Source organism: Pan troglodytes, chromosome 6 (assembly GCF_028858775.2).
Source record: "Pan troglodytes isolate AG18354 chromosome 6, NHGRI_mPanTro3-v2.0_pri, whole genome shotgun sequence".
Taxonomy (NCBI): Eukaryota; Metazoa; Chordata; class Mammalia; order Primates; family Hominidae; genus Pan; species Pan troglodytes.
Window position 1 is genome coordinate 37,564,409 of NC_072404.2, and position 27,123 is coordinate 37,591,531.

The 27,123-nt window shown below is 38.0% G+C and overlaps 1 protein-coding gene across 10 annotated transcripts in view; it reads right to left on the bottom strand.

Annotated features, from left to right (window-relative positions):
• PDE1C (phosphodiesterase 1C) overlaps positions 1 to 27,123 on the bottom strand; it is a 593,630-nt gene that overhangs the window by 88,842 nt on the left and 477,665 nt on the right. For 8 of the 10 annotated variants that reach the window (XR_001719169.4, XM_003318247.6, XM_016957238.4 and 5 more), the window contains 4 exons: positions 24,491 to 24,611; positions 22,697 to 22,872; positions 15,545 to 15,775; positions 8,657 to 8,734 (listed from right to left, as the gene is read on the bottom strand). Coding sequence is in view for 8 of the 10 variants with exons in the window: in XM_003318247.6 (XP_003318295.2) it covers positions 8,657 to 8,734; positions 15,545 to 15,775; positions 22,697 to 22,872; positions 24,491 to 24,611 (606 nt within the window). In the remaining 2 variants the exon portion in view is untranslated. Of the gene's footprint in view, positions 1 to 6,734; positions 6,878 to 8,656; positions 8,735 to 15,544; positions 15,776 to 20,160; positions 22,873 to 24,490; positions 24,612 to 27,123 lie in introns of those variants that run through there. The other 2 variants (XM_063815291.1, XR_010158831.1) reach the window with 2 other exon arrangements.

Genomic DNA, 27,123 nt, shown 5'->3' on the forward strand with positions numbered 1-27,123 from the left:
TAATTGGGTCGTTTTCTTATTATTTAATACTGAGTATCTATATTTAATGAATATCAGTTATTTAACAAATATATGTTTTGCAAATATCCCCCCAGAATGTGAACTGCCTTTTTATTCTCCTAATAGAGGCTTTTGATAAGGCATAATTTATCAATTTGTTTTTTATGGTTTGTACTTTTGTGGTCATGCCTAATAAATCTTTGCTTAACCCAAGATCAAAAAGAGTTTCTCTTATATTTTCTTAACTAGAAACTGATAGTTTTACATTTTACATTTAGCTTTATGATAAATTTTGAGATGTCGCTTGTATATGATGTGTAGTTAGAAATTCATTATTTTGCATATGACATTTCAAGCAGTCATCATCATTTGTTGATGACTATCATTTTCTTGGAATTGTCTTTGCCCTTTATTAAAAATAAATAGTCCATACACATGTAGATCTATTTTTGGAGTATCTAAGCTATTCTGTTGACCTGTTGGTCTGTGTTGATGCCGATACCATGCTGCCTTAATTACCACAGCTTTATAGTAAGTCTTGAAATCAAACCTTCTAAGTTGCTTTGTCTATTCTGGATGCTTTGTATTTCCATATGAATTTTAGAATCATCTTGTCAATTTCTACCAAAAAAAAGCATAATAGGATTTTAATTGAGATTGTATTGAACCTATAGATCAACATGGGAAGAATTTACATGTCACCTGTCTCTGGAAAATCCCCAAATATTTGGAAATTAAACATTACACTTCTAAATAACTCTTAGGTCAATGTAGATACCAAATGGAAATTAGAAAGTATTTTGAGCTGAATGTGAATGAAAATGCGCATATCAGAGTTTGGATCATGATGCTAAAGCAGTACTTAAGAAAATCTATACCACTAAATGCCTACATTAAAAAAGAAAAAAAATCTCAAATCGGTAACCATGACTTTCACCTTAAGAAACTATAAGAATGAGACAAAGTAAACCCAATAGCAAGCAGAAGAAAGGAAATAATAAAGATGGATATTAATAAAATAGAAAACAGAAAAACAATAGAAAATATTAATGGTGATGATTAATAAAATATATTAACCTTTAGCCATACAGATCAGGGAAAAAGAGAGAAAACACAAACTACGCATATAAAAAATGAGAGTGATAACATTATTAAAAATTCTACATATATTAAAAGAATAATAACATAATACGAACATCCTTTCAATTTAATTCTATCGTGGTCCATGAACATATTTGTTTGCCTTGAATCCTTTTGAATTTATTGGGACTAATTTCTTCTCCCAGAATATAGTCTATCTTTTTAAATATTCTGTATGCACTTGAAAAAGATGTGTATTCTTCTATGGTTGGGTATTCTAGGAATGCCAATTATGTCAAGTTGATTGACAGTGTTGTAGAATTCTTTGTTTCCTTGCTGATTTTCATATCTACTTAGTCTATTAATTATTGAGAAAGAGATAATAATGTCTCCAAATAAATTGTGAATTAAAAATGTTTTTGTAGTTTGTTTCAAGTATTTGGTGCATAAATGTAAAAAATGATTATATTCTCTTGATAAACGGACATTATCATTATGAAATGAACTTCTTTATTGCTGAAACTTCTTTATTCCTGTCTTTGTTCTGATATCTACTTTGTCATATATTAATATAGCTACCCAGGCTTTCTTTTGATTAGTGTTAAGACAGTATACCAATTTACAACCTTTTACTTTTGTGCTATTTGTGTCCTTTTTTGATTGTTTTTGTTTTTATTTGTATATGTTTATGCGATACAAGTGTAATTTTGTTGCATTAATATATTTGATAGTGGTGAAGTCAGGAATTTTATATTTGTGTCTTTTTGTATAAAGGCATAATATATTTGAATATTACAATCTCACAATCTCTGCCTTTTAATTAAGGCACTTAAGTCATTTATATTTAACGTGATAACTGATTTGTTTTGTTTTAATTCTGTGATCTTCCTATTTGTTTTCTATTTGTCTCACCTGTTCTTTGTTCCCTTCTTACTCTTTTTCTACGTTGTTCTGGATTAATTATTTTATGATTCCATTTTATCTGTTGTTGGCTAATCAGCTATATATCTTTGTTTTGTTGTTTTAGTGATTGCTTTAGAGTTTATAATATATATGCTCTTAATTTACCTCAATCCTCCAATGATTTTATAACACCTCATGCGTGATACTGAACCTTACAATAGATATCCCATTTCTCCCCTACTGGACTTTTTGCTACTGTAGTCATACATTGTATTTTTGTATACGTTATAAAATAAACAGTACATTTATATTATTTTGTTTACCTAGTCAATTATCATTAACATAAATTAGAAAAATCATATATATTTATATATATTTACCCATGTAGTTGCCATTTTTAATGCTCTTCATTCTTTTGTACAGATCTATATTTTCATACAGCATAATTATCCTTCGCCTTTCCTTAAAATTTCTTGCATGGTGCATCTACTGGTGATGAATTCATTAAGTTTTTGTATGTCTGATGAAAACATCTTAATTACATTTTGGTTTCTGAAAAATACTTTTGCTAGGCACAGAATTCTTTGTTGATTTTTTTTCCTTTCATTAATTAAAAAATTTAGCTCCACTGTCTTATTTGCATTGTTCCTCACAAGACATCTACTGTCATCCTTATGTTTGTTTGTCTGTACATATGTGTAATTTTTCTCTGGCAGTTTTTAAATTTTTCTCTTCATCACTGGTTTTGAGCAATCTGATTATAGTATGCTTTTGTGCAGTTTTCCTTATATTCCCTGTGCTTGAGATGTATTGAGCTTCTTGAATCTGTGGATTTATAGTTTTCATCATCTAACAAAATTATAGCCCCTGATTTTTCAAATATTTTTCCTCCTCTCTCCTCTACCTGGGGATTCCAAGTACACATTTATTAGGCTATTTGAAGGTGTCCTACAATTCTGTTTTTATTCTTTTTTTCTATTTCCTTTTGGGTAGTTTCTATTGCTATCGTTTTGCTACTCTTTTCCTCTCCGAAGTCTAATTCCATCCAGTGTATTCACCATTAATCTCATCTAAGTTATTCTGTCAATACCATCGATCACATTTCTCATATCAGATATTGTAGTTTTCATATTTAGAAGTTTGATTTTAGTCTTTTAAAAAGATCTTCCATGTGTCTACTTCTGAACATATGGGCTACAGTTATAAGAACTGCTTTTATGTATTTGTCTGCTAATTCTAACATCTGTTTCAGTTCTGCATTGGTTTCAATTGGTTGGGCTTTTTCTTTTATTATTATTATTATTATTATTATACTTTAAGTTTTAGGGTACATGTGCACACGTGCAGGTTTGTTACATATGTATACCTGTGCCATGTTGGTGTGCTGCACCCATTAACTCGTTGTTTAGCATTAGGTATATCTCCTAATGCTATCCCTCCCCCCACCCCACAACAGTCCCCGGTGTGTGATGTTCCCCTTCCTGTGTCCATGTGTTCTCATTGTTCAATTCCCACCTATGAGTGAGAACATGCAGTCTTTCATTTTTTGTTCTTGCAACAGTTTGCTGAGAATGATGGTTTCCAGTTTCATCCATGTCCCTACAAAGGACATGAACTCATCATTTTTTATGGCTGCATAGTATTCCATGGTGTATATGTGCCACATTTTCTTAATTCAGTCTATCATTGTTGGACATTTAGGTTGGTTCCAAGTCTTTGCTATTATGAATAGTGCTGCTATAAACATTCGTGAGCATGTGTCTTTATAGCAGCATGATTTATAATCCTTTGGGTATATACCCAGTAATGGGATGGCTGGGTCAAATGGTATTTCTAGTTCTAGCTCCCTAAGGAATCGCCACACTGACTTCCACAATGGTTGAACTAGTTTACAGTCTGGTTGGGCTTTTTCTTTATTGTGGGTAGTGTTTTCTTGCTGCATTGCATGCCTGGTAATTTTTTATTGGATGCCAAACATTGTGAATTTCACCTTGTTGGGTGCTGGATATTTTTGTACTCTATGTATATCCTTGAGCTTTATTCTGGGATGCAGTTAAATTACTTGGAGACACTTTGATCCCTTTTATGTCTTGCTTTTAAGATTGTTAGATAGAACCAGAGCAGCATATAGGCTACAGCTTATTATTCCCCATGACTAAAGCAAGACAAATATGAGTCTTTTACCTAATTTTCTTTAAATAATGAGATATTTAAATCTGGCTAGTGGGAATAGGCACTTTTCCCTGACTTGTGTGAGCATCAGGACTGTTCCCTCTAATCCTCTTGGATGGTTCTGTTCTGGCCTCAGGTAGTTTCCTCATTGCATGGGTTGCTCAGTGTAGTAGTTTCCCTTTACACACAGAGGATATTTTCTAAGACTCCCAGGGGATGTCTAAAACCTCAGATAGTGCTGAACCCTATATGTATTACACACACATTTCTTTTTTCTTCTTCACAATTGCATTGATAGAAGATTTCATTCTTAGCATAGATCTTAGCAGCCTCAGTATAATTTTTTTTTCTTTATTAAGTCAAGAACTTTCATCTTTTTACTTAAAAGAAGTACTTTGTGGCTTCTCTTTGGCATATGTGAATTGCCAACATCTCCATTCTTTTGCTTTGGAACCACTGTTAAGTAATATAAAGGTACTTAATTGCAAGCACTGTGATACTTCAATAGTCAATCTGATAAACGAGATGGCTATTAAGTGACAGGTGGGTAGTAAGTAGAACCAGTACAGTGCGGATAATGCTGGACAAAGAGATGATTCACATCCTAGGTGGAATAGAGCAGTGATATGGTTGGCTGTGTCCCCACCCAAATCTCATCTTGAATCATAGCTCCCATAACCCCCATGTGTCATGGGAGGGACCCTCGGGGAGGTAATTGCATTATGGGGATGAGTTTTTCTCATGATAGTAAATAAGTCTCATGAGATGTGATGATTTTATAATGGGCAGTTCCCCTGCACACACTTTCTTGTCTGCCACCACGTAAGATGTGCCTTTGCTCCTCCTTTGCCTTCCACCATGACTGTGAGGCCTCAACCATGTGGAACTGTGAGTCCATTAAACTTCTCTTTCCTTTATAAATTACCCAGTTTGGGGTATGTCTTTATTAGCAGCCTGAGGACAGACTAATACAAGCAGGACGTCATGAGATTTCATCGCATTCTCAGAATGGTGTGCAATTTAAAACTTATAATTGTTGATTTCTGGAATTTTCCACTTAATATTTTCGGACCACAGTTGGCTATGGGTAATTAAAACCACAGAAAGTGAAACTGATAATAAGGGAGTACTATTGTACTCTTATATTCTTCAGATCTCTAGAGTTTATCTCTCTGTAATCCTCTTCTCTCCAGTATTTTATTCTGTTAACTAAAGCCACCTTGGTCTTCCTGGATTTTTATCCAACTTCTCAACTCAGAGAGTCACTGAGATGTGCCTATGTCACTCCTCTCTATGCTGCCTGGAAGTCCTCTCAAGGCAGTAAGCTGAGACAATTGTAGGGCTCATTTCATTTATTTCCTGGCTCCCAAAGATCACTGTTCTCCATTTCCTGATGTCTGGTATCTTAAAAAGCACTCTTCCACATATGTTGTCTGGGGTTTTGGGTTGTTTCAGGTGGGAGGGTAAATCCAGTTCTTGTTACTTATCTTTGGCAAAAGCAGACATTCATAGACTGTCTTGCCGACCCTTTCCACTCTTCATAGCTCACTTTTCAGTTTCATGAGACCATCCATAAACATTCCATTTACCAGGATATTCAATAAAGGAGAAACTCCTGCTGAATTCCCTCCCTAAGACTTGGTTTATAACCACGCAGGGCCTAATCATAATCTGTTGTTTGAGAGGCACAAAAGATGGCTATCTCTTATTTCTCTGTTAATGTGATCAAGTAAAGTTAAGGGCAAGTTTGTATTTCCGGATAGCTATAATAAATTATGGCAAGTCCATGAGGCTATGTTATTACAAACATGACTAAAAATGCACTGAAAAGAGTATATTTGTGTGGTAACCCACAAATCTTCCAATGCCAATGGAAAAGTTTAAGCATGATTAGAATCTTGGCTCAGAGACCTGGATCTTTTTATGTCAATACATTTCTCCCTAGGGGTAAGTAAGGTACTTTCAAAGGACATCCATTCTTTGAAGTCAGTTAGAAAATTACTGCTGCAAGGTACGAAATAGTACTGCAGTAGACTTACAGAGATAATGTACAGCTGCAATGTGTTCATTATGCCAGGATGTAATTTACCTTTCAGCACATACTACTTCCCCCTGTGCATGCCCCGGCTCATGGGAGTTTGGGAATAGCCAACTGTGATTCAGTTTCCACTGGGTTTCTCTCTCAGTGTTCACATTGGGCATGAATTGTACCCAGATACTCCCTCTCAAATATTAAAGAGAACTAGTCACCAATGGTTCCCAGGGATTGGTCTAGGGGTAGGGACATTAAAAATTGCTAAATTGACTCCCACTCATTATCTGACATAATAGGATCCAAAAAGAAATGTTCAAAAATGTATCCGGTTTTTTCTACATAGTCTTAAAAACAATCAATATATCTCCTGATCTACATATTTCCTTTCTAATTTTTCTGAAGTAGAGAGCTTTAATGACCAAAAAGAAAAGGATAGGTGGGACTCATCAAATTGCTTTCCACTTCCTGCCACCAAGAATTAGCTTTAGTCCTGTTAAAGGTTTTGGACTAAAATAGTGCAAGTCACTGAAGCTCAATGCTCTAAGTTCTATTGATACTAAAGCAGTAATGATGTCATATTAGTCCATCAGTGAATATAAAATGCAAAGTTGTTCGTGATTATGTTTGTGTGCAAACTTCCAAGTATACAGACACACCAGGACCTACTTGAGGAAGTGGAAGAACAGGCTATGGAGGGAAACAGACAGACATTTAAAAATGTCTCTTTTATTTATAGCAATCTGCTTACTGCCCCATGAGATCAAGAATCCTGCTCATTAAACAATCAAACTTTACACTTATTTGCACAATAGAACATAAAATCTATTTTATCACTTCCCCCCTCCCCCCCAAAAAAACCTGTTTAATTCTTTTAAATACTTGGGTATGATTCAGTTACAAAGGGCACAGTTAAAAAGGCTTTATGAAGGTGATAAAATGTAATCCACAATGCCCACATGACATCATTATAGCAGATGTTTGTACCACAATATACAAATGCAACAAGATTCAAAATGGCATACGAAAAATTTGGGACTTGATTTATTCTGGGCTTTTATGCTATAGAAATTTAACAGGAAGCTGTGGGCCAATAGTTGGATACAGGATGGAGAAAGTGTCTGGGTTCTGGGTTTGAAGTTGACAGTGTTCCTCCACTGTACATTTTCTGGCTTTGGTTGCCTTGATTTGGTATTGATAGCTGGCAAAGAGCCTCTGGTATTTAAACAAATCTTACCTATAATAGAGTCTGGCTCAGAGACTGTCATTCTAAATTCTGTTTTGTTCTGTGTAATTTACTTCTTAGTCACAATTATTCAAGAAGGGTACACTCATTAGGTAAGTGATTTCCATTTGCATAAGCACATTGGCAAAAAAAAAAATTGCAGGTATGTGTTCCCCAGGTATTATGTAATAAGACACCTGGAGTTAATTATTTGCATTGTCTTTTTAGAAAAAGTTTGAGAACTGTTTTCATGCATGCAAGCAAAGACAGCATGTCATAACAGCTTAGGGCTGAAAGCTAAAGGGGCTGCTTCCTTTATAATAGATGTGCAAAGAATTATGTTCCAATTTATTCTTACTCTTCCACCTGGTTACCCAGCATTTGTTCTTCAAAGGTATTCTAACAAAACGATTCAAAGAAGAGTTTAGCATCAAATATGATGTCTCCAGGGAGGTATGACTTAGAGAGTCTGGGATTCTCTCAAAAACCACTCCGTGGAAACTTTAATTTTTAGCTTAATATGATGTCTGTGTATGAGGGGATAACTAGTAACGAACCTGTGTGATAGCTGAAACAATGAAGTTTATGTAAAAGGCCAGGGCAGGTGTTTCAATCTTATAGTTCAAAGTGTGAAGGGTAATATAATTTGAACTTTCAGGTTTTAGAAACAGTAAAATGTTGTTAATCTTGCGTTTTGCATTGTCATTGCCTTTAGGACTTGTTCTTGCTGGCAAAACTGTATTTTACAACCATATATGCTGCCTCCCAACATTAGCACTATAAAGACCCCTGTTTTTGTTTTTGTTTTAAGCAAAAATAAGAACTAGTTCAAGGGGAAAAAACATGAAAACATAAAACATGGAACATTTCTTATTTATGCTGCATGATTCCCCATCAAAAAACTTATAAATACATTAGCAGTATATGATACTCCATTCTAGCTCTCTGATCAGCAAGTCTAAAATAAACTTTTTATGATGTTTAAGATGAAAAATGGCAAGTAGGAAAAGAAAGGGTATAGAAAACATTTGTGATGGAGAAAGTGGGGTGAAGGGGAAGAGATACAGCAATAATTTATAAATTATTGATAAAGGGATAATAGTACCCTTTAAATATAGTGAAGGGTTTTTTTCAGGATATAAGAATATATTCACAACCACTATTTCAATTTTGGGTATGATTCTAACAAGCTTACATTAAACTGCACATTTTATGGAAAAATGTAATGAGAATAATACTCTTACCATCTGTTTTCTTTGAATCGTTTCCGATGTTAGAGTGATCCTTCTTGTCTGTCTTATTTTTACCATCTTTGAAGTCACCTGAAAGTAATAAACATGACAAACAGTATATGTATACAGCTGAGGGGGGTGTTACAAACATCTTTAAATCTGCCAAGTTTTTAAAAAGTGCAGCATAATTTTACAGTCATAAGAGTGTGTGTGTCTGAGTGTAAATATCTTTTGTAATCACGTTAGGTCCTGGAAATTGGATTGTGATGCAGAAATTGAGGCTGAAAGTTCTTGTTAAACAGAGTTGTAGTTAAGTTATGTGCTTATCTTCTAAGAGAAGCAGTTAAGATTTACTGTTAAGCTGTGGAGTGAGGAGAAACCCGAGCTAACTGTAAGTTCTACCAATTAATAGCTATTTAACTACTCTGTGCTTCAGTTTTCCTATCTGCAAAATGGGTATGTTAATACCTACCTTATAGGCATTTTGGATAAATTATAAGGCATATCACTCAATACAGTTATTATTATTCTAAAACAGAGCTATAAATGGTATTTTAATAAATGATCTTGTCAAAATGTAGTTTGTAAAAGTTGTAAAATGCTATTCTTAGAAAGAACACGTGTCAAAAATGCATTTAACCCACTTATGAGGGAATAGTAAGAGGATTCCAAGAGTACTGGAGCTGGGTATTGACAGGTATTTTAGAAACGCGTGAAAATACATTTGCTAAGTTAGAGACAAAACTGGGTATATCCTACAGGGCAATAAAACCATAACGTTTGGGGTTATCTTCTCTCTCAGTCAAAAATCTATAAATTAGCATATAACTTCACAGTACCTAGGCTTGAATCAAATAGTAAATAAAGTTAAACACAGTCATGTTCTTCAAGAGTAGCATTCAGCAAATTAAGGCCCCTGGGTCAATGGTGCCCACCATCGATTATGGCAAATAAGGTTTTCTTGAAACATGGCCACACTTACTCATTTACCTATTGTCCTTGGCTGCTCTCATGCTGCAACAGCTGAGCTGAATAGTTGCAAAGAGACAGGCAAAGCCAGAAATATTTTCTATCTGGTTCTTTACAGTAAAACAGTGCTGCACCCCTATCTAAAATAATTTAATAATCCCTGGGCATGTGTGTTCAACAATATGCCAGTATTACATGAAAAGGTCAGGGGCCTCTTCACCCAGCCTTATTTTCAAGTGTTGGATATTTTCTTACTAGTCTTACTAATGGAAGCTTTCTTTTTAGCCTGCATAAAACCAAGAACACATTCTCACTCAAATACTGGTACTTATTGAAGCCAAAAGATCCCAATAATAATTGGAGTGAGCTGGGCCTCCAGGGAATGTGCATGAGGGACAGGATTTACTCTTGTTTACTTTATTTGTGCCAGGCAGTATGCTAAATGCTTTGCATGCATCATTTTATTAAATCTTCTAATAGCCCCATTATGAAGGGGCTACTATTATTGAAAGTAGACAGCTTCATCAAAGATTCATTCACTAAATGTCCAATTTGTAAAATTTGCTGAATAACCCACTCACCAAATGATTGAGGATGTTTTCCAAATTTGAGTTTTTTTCTTGAGGTTCCTGTAGCCAGTTAGACAAACACAGGCCATTCCATCTATGTCAAGGGGTATGGACTGCCCACTCATATGTTTCATACCCCACTCTGAACTCACATCTGCCACAACCTTGCACCTGGATCTCCCTCTTGCAGCATAACTGCCAAGCCCTCAACTATAGTATTTGCAACTTCTCTATGAAGTTCAAGTTTTAGATTTCAGACTTCTGTTTACTATTTCCATTTCTAAATGCCTTTGGCCTATGAATTTATAAAGAACTGATTATCTAAGGATGATTCAGGACTATTGGGGGCTGTAATATATTCTACAAACCACATACTTGCAATGGAATTTGACAAATACTAAGCTAAGTTAGAAGTCAATAAACTCTTCAGGTTCTCTCTCATTCTTAATTCTGAAATGGGATGGACTGTGATATGGTTTGGCTGTGTCCCCACCAAAATCTCATCTGTAATTTTACCTCCCATAATTCCCATGTGTTGTGGAAGGAACCCAGTGGAAGAGAATTGAATCATGGGGGCAGTTTCCCCCATACTGTTCTTGTGGTAATGAATAAGTCTCACGAGGTCTGGTGGCTTCATAAGGAAAAACCGCTTTTGCTTGGTTCTCATTCTTTCTTGCCACCACCATGTAAGATGTGCCTTTCACCTTCCACCATGATTGTGAAGCCTCCCCAGCCACGTGGAACTGTGAGTCCATTAAGCTTTTCTTTATAAATGACCCAGTCTTGGGTATGTCTTTATCAGCAGTGTGAAAACAGACTAATATACACTAGGTGGAAGAATTGAGGAGCAGGGGAGTCTACTCTGGCCAGGGTCCAAACAGGAGGATTTTAAGTGGAGGACATGGTCATCACCTCTTCCACCACCAAAAGAGAAGAAATCCTTCAGAGGTCCCACAAAACAGTCCAAATACTGGCTATTCCCTATTTTAATGAAGCCAGAGATGGACTCAAGGATCTTGAGCACTGTAGTCAAACTAGTTCCTTCTAGTTCATTCTTCCCTCAATGAGCCCCCACACTCTTAATGCATGCTTTTTAAGCCCTCTAGGTTGCTCTGAACTGGAGCTTTACCCACAGCTACAGCAACACCAGGATGTCTTCTGGAAGTCGTGGAGATGGTTCCCTTTGCTGGTTGCTAACCAGCAGCCCATGATGGTCCCTGTTCTCAGCCAGGGATGGGGAGGCTGTGGAAGGAAGTCATCTCAACAGGGGGCAAAGATTAGAAGATCTTGTCACTGCCAGTGGGTGCCCTAACCTTGAAAACCCCTCCTTCACCAACAACCTTCAGCTCTAACTTGGAAGATATCCTGGGCACCCCACAAAGAAGGGGGCTGGGACAGTGACACATGCTTGTTTGATGATGTTGCCTGAGCAAAACCCATTAGGTAATTTCCCATGGGTTGTATCTGGAGTAATGGCTGATGTGAGCTGTTACTCAATAAACAAGGGGAAGCAAAAGAGACTTTCTGTGCAGTTATAAATCATTTTAATTAGGCTGCTGTAATATAGGCCCGAACCACCATTAGGCTTTCTTATTATTGCTCTAAACTGATTTCTTTTCCCACCTCTCATTTACTGCTTACTTTTTAAGGGAAATGGTAGACTGTTGCTTATTTCAGGAAATAAGCACAGTTGTGAAATTAAGCCAGCCTCGTTGAAGACTCAGGTTCCTGTTTTGTTTCTTTCAGGCTTTCCCCTTAACCAACTTCAAAATGAATTATTATTTCCACATCTGCCCTCTCTGGGTCTTTGTTTCCCTATGGTAGAATTCATATCCTTCTTTGTGACTAGCTTATTTGCATTTATTGGTTTCTCCCACTGACTAGACCTGGGGTTGGCAAACTATGGCCCATGGGTCAAACCTGGCCCCACTGCCTGGTTTTTCATGACCTACAAACTAAGAATGGCTTTTACATTTTTAAATGGTTAAAAGAAGACAAATATTTTATGACATATGATATTACGTAGAATTCAAATTTTAATTTCTATAAATAAAGTTTTATTGGAAAACAGGATAACTCATTTGTTTGCATATTATCTGTGGCTGCTTTAAAATGGCAATGTTGAGTAGTTGCAATAGAGACCTTATGTTCTGCAAAGCCTAAAATATTTACTATCTTGTCCCTTATAGAAAAAAGCATGCCAATCCCTGGAGTAAGTATAGTGTAAGCCTCTTATAAACAGCAGTTACGTTTCCATATTTCTCTGATGGCCCCTCTCCCTGAAGGCACCAAACCACAGGGACAAGCTGTTACCTAACAGAGCACTGAGACTCACACAGATCAGAGTTTAACCTGAGATCTCTACTTAATGGTTGCTTGACTTTACACAAGTGATTTCACTTCTCTGAGTCTCAGTATTCCCACCCACAACATGGGAATGAGTGTTTCTACCTCATAGAACTGTTAGAACTTTTACATGATTTAATGTAGATAGAATCTCAAGTACAATGTCTGATACATGTTAAGCATTCAATAAAATGGTGGTATTATTGTTATTGCTTTTACTAAGGGCAAGACATTTCTAACCCACTCTGTTAAAAGAAAAAGCAGAGGGAAGAAACACACCTTGCCTTTCTCACCACCGCTTACATGTTCCTCTTTTGAGAGGAGTGATTATTTATCTAGGAGGTAGGGTTGAGCATGCACAGCCCGGCCCAGCCACCCACATCCCAGACTACTTTGAGATATGTTTTCTGTAAGACACACACCTTTTCTGTCACTTTAGAAGCAGCCTGCCAGGGTGCTGGGGTGGGGGAAGAGTCCTGTGCCTGGCTATACAGTGTCTGGTTGTGTAAATTCATTTCAGAACAAAATGTAAAGAAGCCCATGTATTCAACAGACCAACTCTGTGTTTCCCAAGTTCCAGTTTTAGTGGAGCTGATGTCTTGATCATTGACTTTCTGATTTTGTTACCTATCTCTCAGTTGGTTCAGACCTCAGAAGGGGTAGCACGGAAGGGCCTGTACTGCCCTCTAAAACAGTAACAGGTACATAATAAATTTTTGTTTTAAAAAATTTTTGTATGAACATATGTTTTTATTTTTTTTAATTTTAATTTCCATAGGTTTTTGGGGAAAAGATGGTGTTTGGTTATATGAGTAAGTTATTTAGTGGTGATTTGTGAGATTTTGGTATACCCATCACCTGAGCGGTATACGCTGAACCCAATTTGTAGTCTTTTATCCCTCACACCCCTCCCACCCTTTCCCCCGAGTCCCCAAAGTCCATTGTATCATTCTTATATTTTTGCATCCTCATAGCTTAGTTCCCACTTATGTGTGAGAATATACAATGTTTGGTTTTCCATTCCTGAGTTAATTCACTTAGAATAATGGTCTCCAATTCCATCCAGGTTGCTGCAAATGCCATTATTTCATTCCTTTTTATGGCTGAATAGTATTCCATCGTGTGTGTGTGTATACATATATATGTACACACACACGTGCGTGTATATATATGTACACACACACACACACACACACACATATATCACAATTTCTTTATCCATTCATGGATTGATGGGCATTTGGGCTGGTTGCATATTTTTGCAATAGTGAATTGTGCTGCTATAAACATGTATGTGCAAGTATCTTTTTCATATGACTTCTTTTCCTCTGGGTAGATACCCAGGAGTGGGATTGCTGGATCAAATGGTAGTTTGGGTACATGAAAAATTCTTATTAAATTCTTTATAACTTTTTTTTCCAGACTATAATGCACTTGAATACAAAGCAAATGAATTAAGAGCAATCTCCAGAAGGGGGCAGGACGAGTCGGGACAATGGCCTTCTGTGCCTCCTAGGGTGGTCACCAGGATTAACTGAAGTAATTTTTGCAAGGTTCCTGGAATATGATATAAGCTATCATTATTATTACATGTGTTAAAATATTGTTCTCTGATTATATGTTATAGATGGTTAATTATAAAAATAATTGGAGAACATCGTGCTAAGCACTTTCTACATATAGAAATCATTGACCACGGCCCTGTGGCATAATAGCTAGAACACAGTTCTGAGTAGATTACCTGGCCGCACCAGGCAGGCAAGAGAATGAATATGTACAAAGAGAACTTAAAACAGCATCTAGTGTGCAGTCAATACATGCTATTTATTGTTATTCTCTTCACTGTTTTTACTATCATGAGTATTACTGAAGGTTCCATGAGGCCTGTGCTGTGAATAGGTATTACTATATACATTGTGTAGAAACAGTAGAAGGTTAAGTAGCCTGGCCAAGGACACTGAAAAGGGAGAAGCACAGCTTGACTTGAATCTAGGTCTGTTGACTGCTAAATTACCTTGCTATTCAGCCACAACCTGGCAATTGCAAGCTCTGGAGACTCAGAACTTCCTGCCTGCCTCTAAACAAGGGAACCAAATCAAAGCCCTGTGTACTTGCTCATCTTGTTCTCTCCACTCAGAAGTCTCTTTTGCCCATCTGACCATCCAGCTTCAGCATTCAAAACCCCCTCTTGAAGCCTACTCTGACATTTACCCCATTTTATAATCCCCAGTCCCCAAAAAGCTAATGTGTTTTTCTCTGCACATGTTCCTTGGGCATTTTATCTGCCATGTCACTACTTTCACTTGCACATTTCACTAGAAATATTTGGAGGATGTCTCTATCACCTTTGATATTTTGGGCTTCTTGTGGCCTTTCCATTTCTAAATCCCTAGTGCTAAGCATGGTGCTTGGCACGTAGTTGTTAATCGATATTTGTTGCATTAAATATAAGAAATCAATAACTATATGCACACTATGGTGACCAGCTTACTCCAGTTTGCCTGGAGCTTTTCTGTTTTTAAAACAGAAAGCTCTGTGTCTCCCAGTCCCAGGTAAACTGAAACAGCTGGTCCCCCTAAAGTACACACTTGTACACATACAGATATACAGATATCTATTACAGGAAAAGGCTCAGGCAAACCTGAGGTCTGGCCCACATAGAGGGATGGTATATATGGGAAAATGACTTTCCATTTACCCACTTTGCACTCAGGAATGTGCTGGGGTTGATCATGGTAATATCCCCCCAGCAGGCAGGCAGGCACTGGCTAGAGTCTCCAGGGCAGCTGGAAATGGCCAGAAAGGTATCAATCTCCCTGAAGAGGATGGCACAGGTGAGCTGGTAGCTGCTTCTGCTGGAATCCTGCAGCCCAGTGAGGTGGGATCAGAAGGAACTGGATGAGCAGGGAAGCCTTGCCCTGTGAGCTGACCCCATCAGTAGGGTTGTTCACCAGTTTCCATTCATCATGTCATTAATGCCGCAAAAAGAGCCCTTCACCAGCGCAAGTCTACTCACCATTCTGTTGCTGTTCTCCTGATGACTTCTCAGCTTTGGAATTTTTCCCACGAGGGTTGTCACTTTTGTTTGCCCGTGTTCCATTGACTTGATTCTTAGTTTCTCCAGACGTCTTTTTCTCAGCTTTGCCAGATGCGCCTTCTTCAGCCTGGCTTTTGGCTTCCATTTCCTTTTGCTGCTCCTCTGCGGCCAGACGAGCCTTTTCCTCTGCTTCCTTCTTGGCCTTCTCCTCTGCGTCCATGGCAAGTTGGGAAAGCCACAGAAAAGAGAAAAAGAGGTCATGCCATTAGGAGAATGGCCTGTTTTAATACACAAAGAGTATCTAAGGTGTTTACTGAGTGTTTGGGTACATTTTTGCTTAATTCATCAGATTGGCATGTATACTTAGGAAACGAATAAAATAGGTTCATAATGATGTCATTCTGAAAATAGTCAGTTAGAGGAGAGGTCAGGGAGAAAATAATAAGGATAATAATTAATAAACCAATATTATAATGGTATTATTAATATCACCATTATTAATAGCTTCTATTGAATGTGTTCGCTCTGCCAAGTATTATGCTGAGTGTTTTTTGGGGATTATTTATTTTCATCCTCAAAACAACCTTACAGCAGCTACTATTACTGTGACTCAATTTGACAAATGTGGAAATCAAGGCTGAGAGACATCATAAAACTTTCCCATAGCCACAGTAAAAACTGCAGCTTCATGTGGGCTTGCTTAAGACCTAGAGTTTAAACACAAACGATTGATTACAAAACAAAAAGGGAAAATATCCAACACTAGAGCAATTGAAGACAAACACACTGAGGACACTGTTTGTTAATTTAAAACAAGGAAGGGGATAATTGAGCCTTATGAAAAAAAACATGGTCTTCAAACTGTCCACAAGATGAGAGGTAGCCTTTAGTTTGGCCAGGTACCTGGTCTGTGTCTTTCCTTTTAATGAAAAGATGCTAGCATTATTTCTAATTCAGTTGATTATAAAAGGGCTTGGCTCTGTGCTTAGTCAAAACCACAGCAGAAATGCATAGGTTAAGTATTTATGAAAAGATTGGTTCACTCATCCCACTCATATTTATTGAGCAGTTGTAGCGTTAAGCACTGTTTTAGGTACGAGGAATACAGCAGCAAGCAAGCCGATTTATAAAGAAGAGATCATAATTAAGTAAACAAATGACTAAGATACTTGCAGTTTATAAAAAGCGCTTTGCAGAAAACCAAGCAGAGTAATATGTTGGAATATAATCAGCATAGGGGAGGGAAATTGCAGTAGACAAGGAGGTGGAGAAGGGAGGCCTCCTTGACAAGGTGACATTTAACCAAGTCCTAAATGATGAAGAGCTGGCCATGTAATAATCTGGACAAATAGTATCTCAGTCAGAGGAACTAGAAAATGCAAAGGCCATGAGGTAGAAATGAGCTTGGTACGCTCAAAGAACATTGAGTATGGTTAAAGTAAATTTGACAAGGGCTTAGTGATAGATGACGTGATCAAATGACCAAGGAAAAGCAGGGTTCAGATCATGCAGGGCTTTGGAGGCAATGAGGTGGCATTGCATTATGGAGAATAACCTACACAGAAGACACATAACAGAGCCCAATCCTCCAAGGTTCTAGAGACTCATCCCATGCAGCGCTTAATTCACTGCCAAGGTCTCCTAGCCTGTGCCACCAACTTCCACTGGGAAAAGTATTATTACATTTTTCTCTACATGTGTTTTAAAATGCTCCACACATCATTATCAGGTGTTTACTTTATTTCTTTTGTGTTAGCCTTGGTCCTAGAAAAAAGCTAACGCTCATAAATAATCCATTTGTTTTTAATCTAATGGACACCAGAGTGACTATGCATCTATCATGTTTCTCTTTGTTTTAGTTGCTAAAGAGCTCAAAGCCCAAATTTGGTCCAGATTCACACGTTCACGAGGCTTTATGACATGTATTTTGTGAAAGTCTATGATATCTGGTTTAGTCTACTTCTCCTGACTTTATATTTGCTTACCTAAGATGTCTTCCTTAATATATTATGTTTTCATTCATTGATCCATCCATCCATCCAAACCAATGCCCTAGCCTCATCCCCAAACAAATTAAATAAGATTCTGGAGAAGGAGGGGCAAGAATAGGATAGTTTGAATGTTTTCCAGGTGATTTAAACATACAGAGTTGAGAAGCACTGATTTAAATGTTAAATGTTCGCCATTCAGTATTTCATGACATTCTACTCCCCAAAAGGATGTATTTGTAATTTACATTGAAAAGGTGAGGAAAGATTTCTTTACAGATAACATAATTATGTGCATGTAAAGTATAATGTCTTCTGGCCTTTATAGAAAGGTACAACTACAGAGTGAAAGAATGCTCTTGCAGAAGAAGATGGTGAGATGGCATTCTCAGTAGGATGCAGGACCACAAAAGGTTCCCTGGAATGTTCACTCAGGCTTTATCTCTTCCTTCTTCAGTGACTGAGGATGGGGTTTAAATGTCATCTTTGCTACTGAATTTCCAGTGCTTAGCATGGTGACTGGTGTGTAGCATACACTCGAAGTATTTGTTGACTAAATGAAATGTACCCTATGGGTGTGATTTATCCTATATGCAAGTGTAACCTTATCTGTATGTATCTTCATCAGTCCTCAGCAAATTAAACAGGCATAAAATACAGAAAGTATATAAACTCTAAGTCTTATTCTGAAAGAGTAGTCATTTGACAAATGTTAGTTTCCTTAACCAATAATGTAGGTGAGTAAAAAGATGACTATTTTTACTACAGAGTGGGAAACTGAGGCAAGGAAGAGGAGAATTCATTCATACTCAGAACCTGGTATCAATTTTAGAAAATAATTTATAAGCCCCTCATAGAATCCCCACTGAATCCATGGCAAATTTTCAATATTCAAAATAAACCCAAGTTGGAAATAATTTTGATAAAAACTGAAGGTATTAAATTCTGGTTTGCTATAAGAGAGTATAAAATATTATCTGAGCAAGAGAAATTCATTTGACAACTGAGTCAGACCAATTTCCCACGGGAAATCTAGCTAAAAGCATACAAAAAACTGGTGGCGGGGGGTATATTTCAGAAACAAACCTGGTTTTTCCTCAACTGTAGCTATCGGGCAATTCAAGTTTACATGAATGAATGGTAGCCCTTCTGACATCATGATCTAATCAGATACGAGCCTATCCTACTGTATGATTTCTCTACAGCAATCATGTTCCAGCAGGTGGTCCTGCAGCTTTTCTACTCAATTTCCATCTCTTAGTCACATCTCTGAGATAGCTGACATTAGTGTGATCGACTGCATGACACCCAAAGTGGTACAACTCAAAATTTGTAGACTGAAACAAGCAAGCACATAAATAAGAAAAAAGAAAATATATTGACAGGAGGTAGGTCTTTTTAACTGCAATCAGATTCCTTTATATTTTCTGGGTGAAATTATCAGTATAGATGAAATTTTCGTATAACAAGAAAAAGGACTTGAGAACAGTTATTTTGTACATGCTCACAGGTTCCAACGACAGCAAGTATACAGAGAATTCACTTTTCAGGTCTTAGATTTAGCATCTACTAGGCTTCTTGACTAGTAGAAAGCAAGAGATGTGCGGTTCATTTCTGTTTCCTTTGGCTTCCCATGTCAGACTGTCTGTGGTGTTGGGACTTGGGATGAAAACAGCCAAGAGCAAGCAGCTAAGAGTTAAGGTAGAGCAGAGCCCTCAAGATCCATAAATTTGCTTCCTCCCAGTGGAGAGCCAGTTCTACCCCACAATGCATGTCCGTACAGTTTTGGGGAAATACACTGATTTCTTTGTCTTCCTGAATAATGATACTATAGGGTCTCAGTTAAAAACTATATTGGGCTAATTATCCCTTGATATAATTTTCTGAAATGCCTACTTAAAACTACCTACAACCAGAGAGAGAAAGAGAGAGAAAAAACAGAGAAAAGAGAGAGAAACTGACCAGAAAACCCAAAATACTATATGAATTTTGACTATTTCAAATCTCAGTTCTATACAAGAACAAAAGAAAGGTGCTTCTAGACATTTAAGAACATAGAAGGTGTTCCCGCTTCCTGAAAATTTTAGTCAAAGAAAGAAGTGCTCCAGCTGACAGAAAACTTCAATCAACATTAAAAACTCAAAAATGAGAAAAATATGCAAATGAATTATATGTTGTAAATCACAATATTCAGTATCAGAATAAAATATTCAAAAGAAAGGCCAAATACAAGACAATATTATATTATGATCCCAATTTGTGGGCAAAATTTTTACTTATACATATGTACAGAAAAGCAAATTACAAAGAATAACATCAGAATTTTAATAATAGTTATATATGTCTAGAGAGGTAATTAGTAATTTTCATTTTCTTTTATATATATTTTTTATACTTCAGCATTTGTAACCTAAACATGTTAGTCTTACACCAGAAAACAAATGTTAAAAAAAAAAGTACTAAATACTGAATGGAAATTAATCAATATTGATCAGACTTGAAAATTGTTATGTCCATACATCTTTAGTTGGGAATAGTGATTTTGAACTCTAAGGGCTATAAAAATATTTATTTAATCTTTCCTAATAATTATCAGTTCTTGCCTACCTAGTTTTGTAAATCAGGTTGGTTAACAAAACCAAGACCCATTTCCAGTGCATTTACTAACAATACATGTTCAAGTGCCCCACGGAGGACAGCCTTTCTTGAAATCAGGGTCATCTGGAAAAAAAGAGCAACAAACAAAACAGCCACCACCAACAGAAAACAGATGCGAACTAGATTTCTAATTAGCACCAGTCAACCAGTCAACAGCATTACTGAGCTGCTAAGAATGTTATAAAATATTAGTTACAGGTTGCTATTTTCACCACCACCTTAACTTTGTATTCAAACCTCTAACCTTCTTTTCCAATTTGCATAAATAACAGCTACTACCTAGGTACCAACCTTGTGCAGGCTCCTTTCTCAGTGCTTTATAGGTATTACTTCTATTCACCTCAATTCTGCGATGTACATTATCATCCCCAAAGTGAGTCTCAAAGAACCTATCTGAATTTGCCAAAAAAAAAAAACCTTGCAAGTCAAGACTCAATTCTCTCTCCCCTTCCCTGCTAATTGAAATGTGCCCTGATAACCAAACTATTCTCCCACAAAATATCCGTAACACCAGGCTCTGTGCCTTTGCCCAACCCCTTTCTTCTTGTTCCCATTTCTAAATGTAACACCTGCTTCAGGTCTTAATCCCAGAAGTCTGCTACATGATGCCTTCCCAAACTCCCAAGCAAGGCTACAGACAACTTCTTTGTGCTTCCAAAATAGTTCAAACACACAGTTATCTCTATTCCCATACCAAATGCATTTAAAAATTATTAGCTGTTTATTTATCTGTTCTTTTTAAAGGGCCAGTTTTCTCCTGAAACTGTCAAGTGCTTCCCCAGGTGATTAGTTTCTGAAGGTAATTTTAGTAAGCCAGATAATTGCAAACAAATTATTTTGAGGTACCTCTTTAAATTGCATGTTGTCAGAAATTGAATTTTCAAGTGTAATGAGTGTAATTGATTATAAGAGAGTGTTTCTTTGCAGATGATGCAGTAGCTGCCATCGCTGCTTGCAATGCCTGCCAACAGGGAAGATCGAAATGTTTAAAGCATTTGAATGGACTAGAAGAGGGTGCACTTAAAATATGGAAGGTGTTGGCTCCCTCCATAGCTCAGAGTGCAACATCTGTCCTGAAATGATAAGGGTTCAATTACGCCCTAAAAGTGCCATAAATATAAACCCTTTACCTCACCTGAAATGAGCAGCCACTTGAACAGAATTTTATGGACAAGTCACAAAATTGGACAGAATTTTGTGAACAAGCCTTTGAATAACTCCAACAGTGAGGCTGCTGCTTTCCTACATTAGAAGCAGAACCCCCAGCCCCAACCCGATATATGGGAACCAACACTGCTAGAACATGCTCTTACCCACCGTCCCCACCCTTCTCACCTGGTATACTGACACCAGGAGGGTAAAAATGTGAGATGTTGTGTTTGGGGAGGGGATAATGTGTTTTTGTCTGATGTGAGGGCCTAGGGCTTAGGCTGGTGGTGCTGGTGGCAACTTCAGGGCTTTGACTGAACTTCCATTCTTCCTTTGAATGAAATTCTGTAGTAATGTCTCTTCCCTTCCCCTGCCACAAGATTGTGAGTTTTGAGGGCAAGGATGTCTGTTACTCATCTCTGTACCCTGGGCACCGGGCACAACCTGGCACACAGTAGGCATGCAATAGATGTTAGCAAAAACTGACTCTTGTTGAAGGCTCACCTCTAGGAAGCCCAGTCCCCTCACTGGGCTCCCAGTGCCACCATGTCTTTGTCCCTACCTGGAATCAGGCATCACAGTGTCAGACCCCTTATCTCAGGTTTGCGCTACCTGTGCACAAGGGCATCTCTCCCTAGTATGATAATGTAGAATGTACCGATCATGGAGGACATGCTCAGTAGTCACAAATGCACATATGAACAAAGGAATTTAAGCTTTCCAAATCATACAAATTTCCATATTTTTCTGTTGATAGTACCAAGGGCCACAACTTTTAGTTTTGATGATGTCTGCTTCAGGGAATTTCTGTTTACCGACAATTTACCATCATCTCAGAAGATCAGTTATACGGTTTGAGCAATGAGTGAAGGGAAACTGAGAATATGAAAGGAATATAAAAATGCCTGTAAGAAAATTAAAGCTCCTTATATCCCAACATAATGGCCAAGGCAAGGTGGCTATTAGCGGGTCTTTACTTAGGTAAAAGAAGAAATAACAGCCTCACAGTTGTGCCACATGACATCAAGTGAAAACGACAAGATGTTTAGCAGAAATCAAGAAATAATAACACCCATGTCCTGTAGAGTCTTCATACTAGAAAAAGGAGTTTAGTCTCACAGCATAAAGGGAATCATGTCAGGAGGCTTGCAGGTCTGCTGCATTTTATCATGCATTGATTCGTAGATATTATGAAGATCAAAAGATGGTAGATTCTAATATTCGGCAATTTGAATCTGCATCCTGAGCAACTGTGCTTTATTTGTAACACACATAACTCAGAGGGGACAACCTTGTTTTCTGCTGAATTGGTTTGGACAGGTCTGTGGCATGTTACCTTTGGGTACCTTGGCCCTCCATCTCTCCCGATTGATGTGCACCACTTCCGTCCAAGTAGCTTTAAAGCTCTTATAGTCAACGGAGATGACAGAATTGTTGATCGGGGCACTTCCCTCTGAACCAGAGGTCTTGACACCTGATCGCTTGGCATCTGACGAGCTGATGCTATTCAAACTGGAAAACAAAAAAATCATACCAAAGAAGAGAGTTAGTGTTTGGAAAATGTCTGCCAATGAGCAAGCCCAGAGGAGGAATGGTTAGCACTCCTAAAGTTATTGCTGTGAAATATCTGGATCCTGAGGTTTATAATTATTCTATTTTCCACATATGACCGGTGTGAAATTCTGAATTTTCAGCAGGAAAAACATCAACATTGCAGTCTCAAGAGTCTCTATATTCTTCATATTTCTTCTTTGCTATTTGGCCTCTTCTTTTTTCCCCATAACCAGAATCCCCTCATGTGAATTTTCTCTGCTCTGTTCTCTGAAACTGACTAATTTGAACTGGGACATCTACTTAATTCCACAGTTCACCTACCTGCTTCCACACTGACCGCTTTTCCAAGTTACCTAGCAACTTGCTCCTCTTTCTTTCCAGCTCTACCATTCCCCTGCAAGGGTCTTTCTGATCCCAGCATACCCAAGTCCAGGGGAAGTGATAATTTCCTTAAGTTGCTGGAAGAAGATGGAAATGCGGACAGCATGGAGATTGTGAGGGACTAGGTCATGCAAAAGACCTTATGGGTAACTTTGTAAATATTAGAAAGCACCATCTTTCTGGAAAATCTCAAAGAAGTAACTACTGCTACCAAGTGGTTAAAGAAGTGACTGGTAGGAATACAAATTCATGATGGACTAGACAAGCAGAATATATTTCAGTCACTGCCTGAAGAGCTGTGGGGCCATGGGGACTCTGAAAGGGGGCTCTGTCCTCCTTGTTAGCAAACTTAAGAGGGTCTATCCATCTGGAGCATCCCTGGGGTCCCCTGTCCTAACGCCTGTCTTTCTTTACTCCTTTTCCTGCTCTTTGCTTCTCCTTTTCCTATTCATTCCACTTCTCTTCTTCCTCCTTTATGACAAAGCCCACTGTTCTACATGAACAAGGAGATTAGTAGTAGTCGTAATAGTAGTAGTATATCTAATAAAGACTTTATTGTAGCTAGCACTTCCTCTGTTCTAGATCCTGTTGTAAGGTTTAACATATTTTTAACAACTTATTTAGTCTTCCCAGTCACCTCTGAGTATTATAATCCATGTTTTCTCAGATGGGGGAAGTGAGACAGTTTGCCTGCGATTGCACAGCTAGTAAGTGATGAGGTCAGGAGTAAGTGATGAGGAGCTGCCCTTGATATAATGATGTGGTGGTAGAAGGTGATTTCAAGCTTTCGATTCTTTTTCTCTACTTCATTCTTTGTGCAAACCTTGAAATGAAAGTCAGTTTCATTTCTTTGTAAGTATTCTTGATGAGTGGTACTGTCTTTGTGGAGTATTACGTGAGCAAGGATTGTCTGGGCACAGCAGGTAAACATGCAGCAAATAGGGTGGCGGGGGGGCAGCACCAGGTGCCTGCTGGTCACGATTTAGACCTTGGTCACCCCTTACAGTTTAGCCTGGAGAGTACGGATAATACAATTTCAACTCCTCTGAGAAAAGGAAAGAGGCAGACAAATTTTTCTGAGAAGGAGCTAAGGCAAATGCCATTATGAAATACCATCCCCATCCCCAGCAAAAGAAGAATTCTATCCTCAAGGACAGGCCAACCTCACCCTCAGCCCTCAAGCTTCCCCACTGACCTCGAACGCCTCTGTCCTGTCCCACCAGTTTGAGAGGTTTCATCGATTAATGGACTCACAATCTTCTCGGTCATGTCCGTAAGCACAGTGAAGGTGGGTTCCACGATGAAATCAATGAAACCTGAAGAGAAACAGCAATGCTTCAGAGGAACCACATATTACCTTGGGCCTTTCCATACTTTCCAGAAGAAACTGATCTAGAAGTTCCAGATCAGATTAAAAGAGAATGGCTTGATCTTATGTACTGTATGTATTCCTTGATTTGAATATTACATGTCAGTTTCATTTCTCCTACATAACTTCCTATGACTTTTCAGGATACAGTTCAATAAAGTGCCTAAGAAATATATACTCAACACCCACTACAGAACAAGCACTGTGATAAGAGCTGTGTAAAAGACCAAGACTGAATAACACAACCTGCCTGAAGTTGTGACATTTGAGCTGAACCCTTAAGAATGGGTGGAGAGGAAGATGTGGCTATTCACTCTGGGCGGTGGGAATGGAAAAAGCCAAGTGACAGAGATGGGAGGGTGTAAGATGTGTCTGGGGACTGACTAGGGAGTAGGGATTCTTTTGGATTTGGGGAAGGAAAGCTTGGGAAGGCAGGTTATCGACAGCTCTAGGAAGGGAGGCTTCTAAGTGTTCAGATAGAGGGTTGGGACTTAGGTGGACACTGGAGGCTCCTGGAGATGTTTGAGCCGCATTGTCATAAGAGTTTTTAAATGTTCTTTGGAAAGTTAATCTGGCAAGATAGATAAGAAGGAAGAAAGCAGGAAGGGAGAAGGATGAGAAAATCATTTAGAAGCTATTGCAATTGTTTAAACAAAAGATAAAGAAGGCTGGAACCAGTGCCACTATAAAGTGGAAATGCAAAGCAGGCACAGATACCTGCACAGCAGGAGGTGGTACTGCCTCTGTATGGGATCTGCCAAAGACACTCCAACAACAAAGCAGGGAAAACAGAAAATAGAAGGAGAATATGGCCAAGAAAAGACAATGGGCTCAGTTTCAGATTTGCTGACTTTGAGGTACAGGGGGCACATCTGGATGGGAGAGGGCAAACAGAGTTGGAAGAAACAGGATTGGAAAGTGGAAGAGGGCTCAGGCCTAGAACTATACCTTTGTAAGATCACCGTGCTAGAGAGATGGCTGAAGTCGGGCTACAGAGATTGTCCCAACAGCTCAGACACCCAAATGTTCTGCAACAATCAGGAGAAAAAATAGGAGCTGAAGCTAGTGGGGATGGTGGTAATTCATTACACAGTCACATGAAAACTGGGAGGAAACTAAATATCAACCAGAGGAAATGTTGCCCATTCTCCTTCGAAGGGCGTGTTTGGAAATGTATGAATGCATATTTAGTTTTCACAATGGCCCAGGTAGAGGTAAAGCTGGCATTAATGCTCAGCAGTAAAGGATGTTAAAAGTCCTACAACGTAATTGACAAAGCAAGAATTGTCTCAACCAAATACCAATAGTATTGTGATTGATAAGGAAACAGTGATAGCCAAAAGTGTATTATGGTTAATACAGTGTTGTAATTGTGTATGTGTAGTATGTATTGTGTATTATGGTTAATTATAGTGTAGTTTTAAGCTGAAACTAAAGTATTTGATGACACCATTTTTGCCTTTTTTTTCCTGACAAATTAAGCTCAACATGTCCAAACCAGAACTAACTCATAAGCTTCCCCACAACCTTTGTAAATGGGATCATGGTCCAACCACTTAATGTAGAGTTCTGCCTTTATCTCAGCTTTGCGTTCGGCCAAATCCTTGATACCTTATGTGCCACCTCTCTTCTGGAGAGGCTCTGTTACTACCTTAGTTGTGATATTCATCATCTCTTCTTTGTAATCCTGTAGGAGGCAGTCAACTACTTTCCTTGCCTCTAATCTTACTGAAAATCCTCCAATTAATCCTCTATGCTACTGGCAAAGGAATCTTCTAAAAACAGGGTTGGCAAACTTTATCTGTAAAGGACCAGATAGTTATTTTAGACTTTGCAGGCCATATCATCTCTATCAAAACCACTTAACTCTGCCACTAAAGTGCTAAAGCAGCCATAGACAATATGTAAATGAATGCACTTAGCTATGTTGTAATAAAACTTTATTTACAAGAACAGGTGGTGGGCCAGATTAAGCCCACAGGCTAAAACATAAATTTATATATTTTTAACCTCACTTAAAATTCTTTAGATATGCCCTCATTTCCTACAAGAAAGTATAAACACATGCTATTATTAACACTATATAAAATCTGGGCTTGATACGTCCCTCACTACATCCTACTCCGTACTCAATGTTCTTGCCATATGGAAATGTTTAGAATTTGCTGACCATACCAGGCAGTTTTAAGTTTCCCTGCTTTGTATATGCTACATTCTCTGCCTGGAATACCCTTCTACCCACCCCTAGCTCACCTCCAACACAGATCACCATTTGCCCAGACAATGCCTACTCACTTCTTGGGACTCAATTCAAATATTATCCCTTAATAAACCTAATGGTTCACACACTCTGTTGTGTACCTTATCGTACTAGGTACAAAAGTCTACCTTGGCATTATAACATTCTAATAGATTTTTGTTTTTGTAACATTTTGCCCATCACCCAATACTGGTTTAAT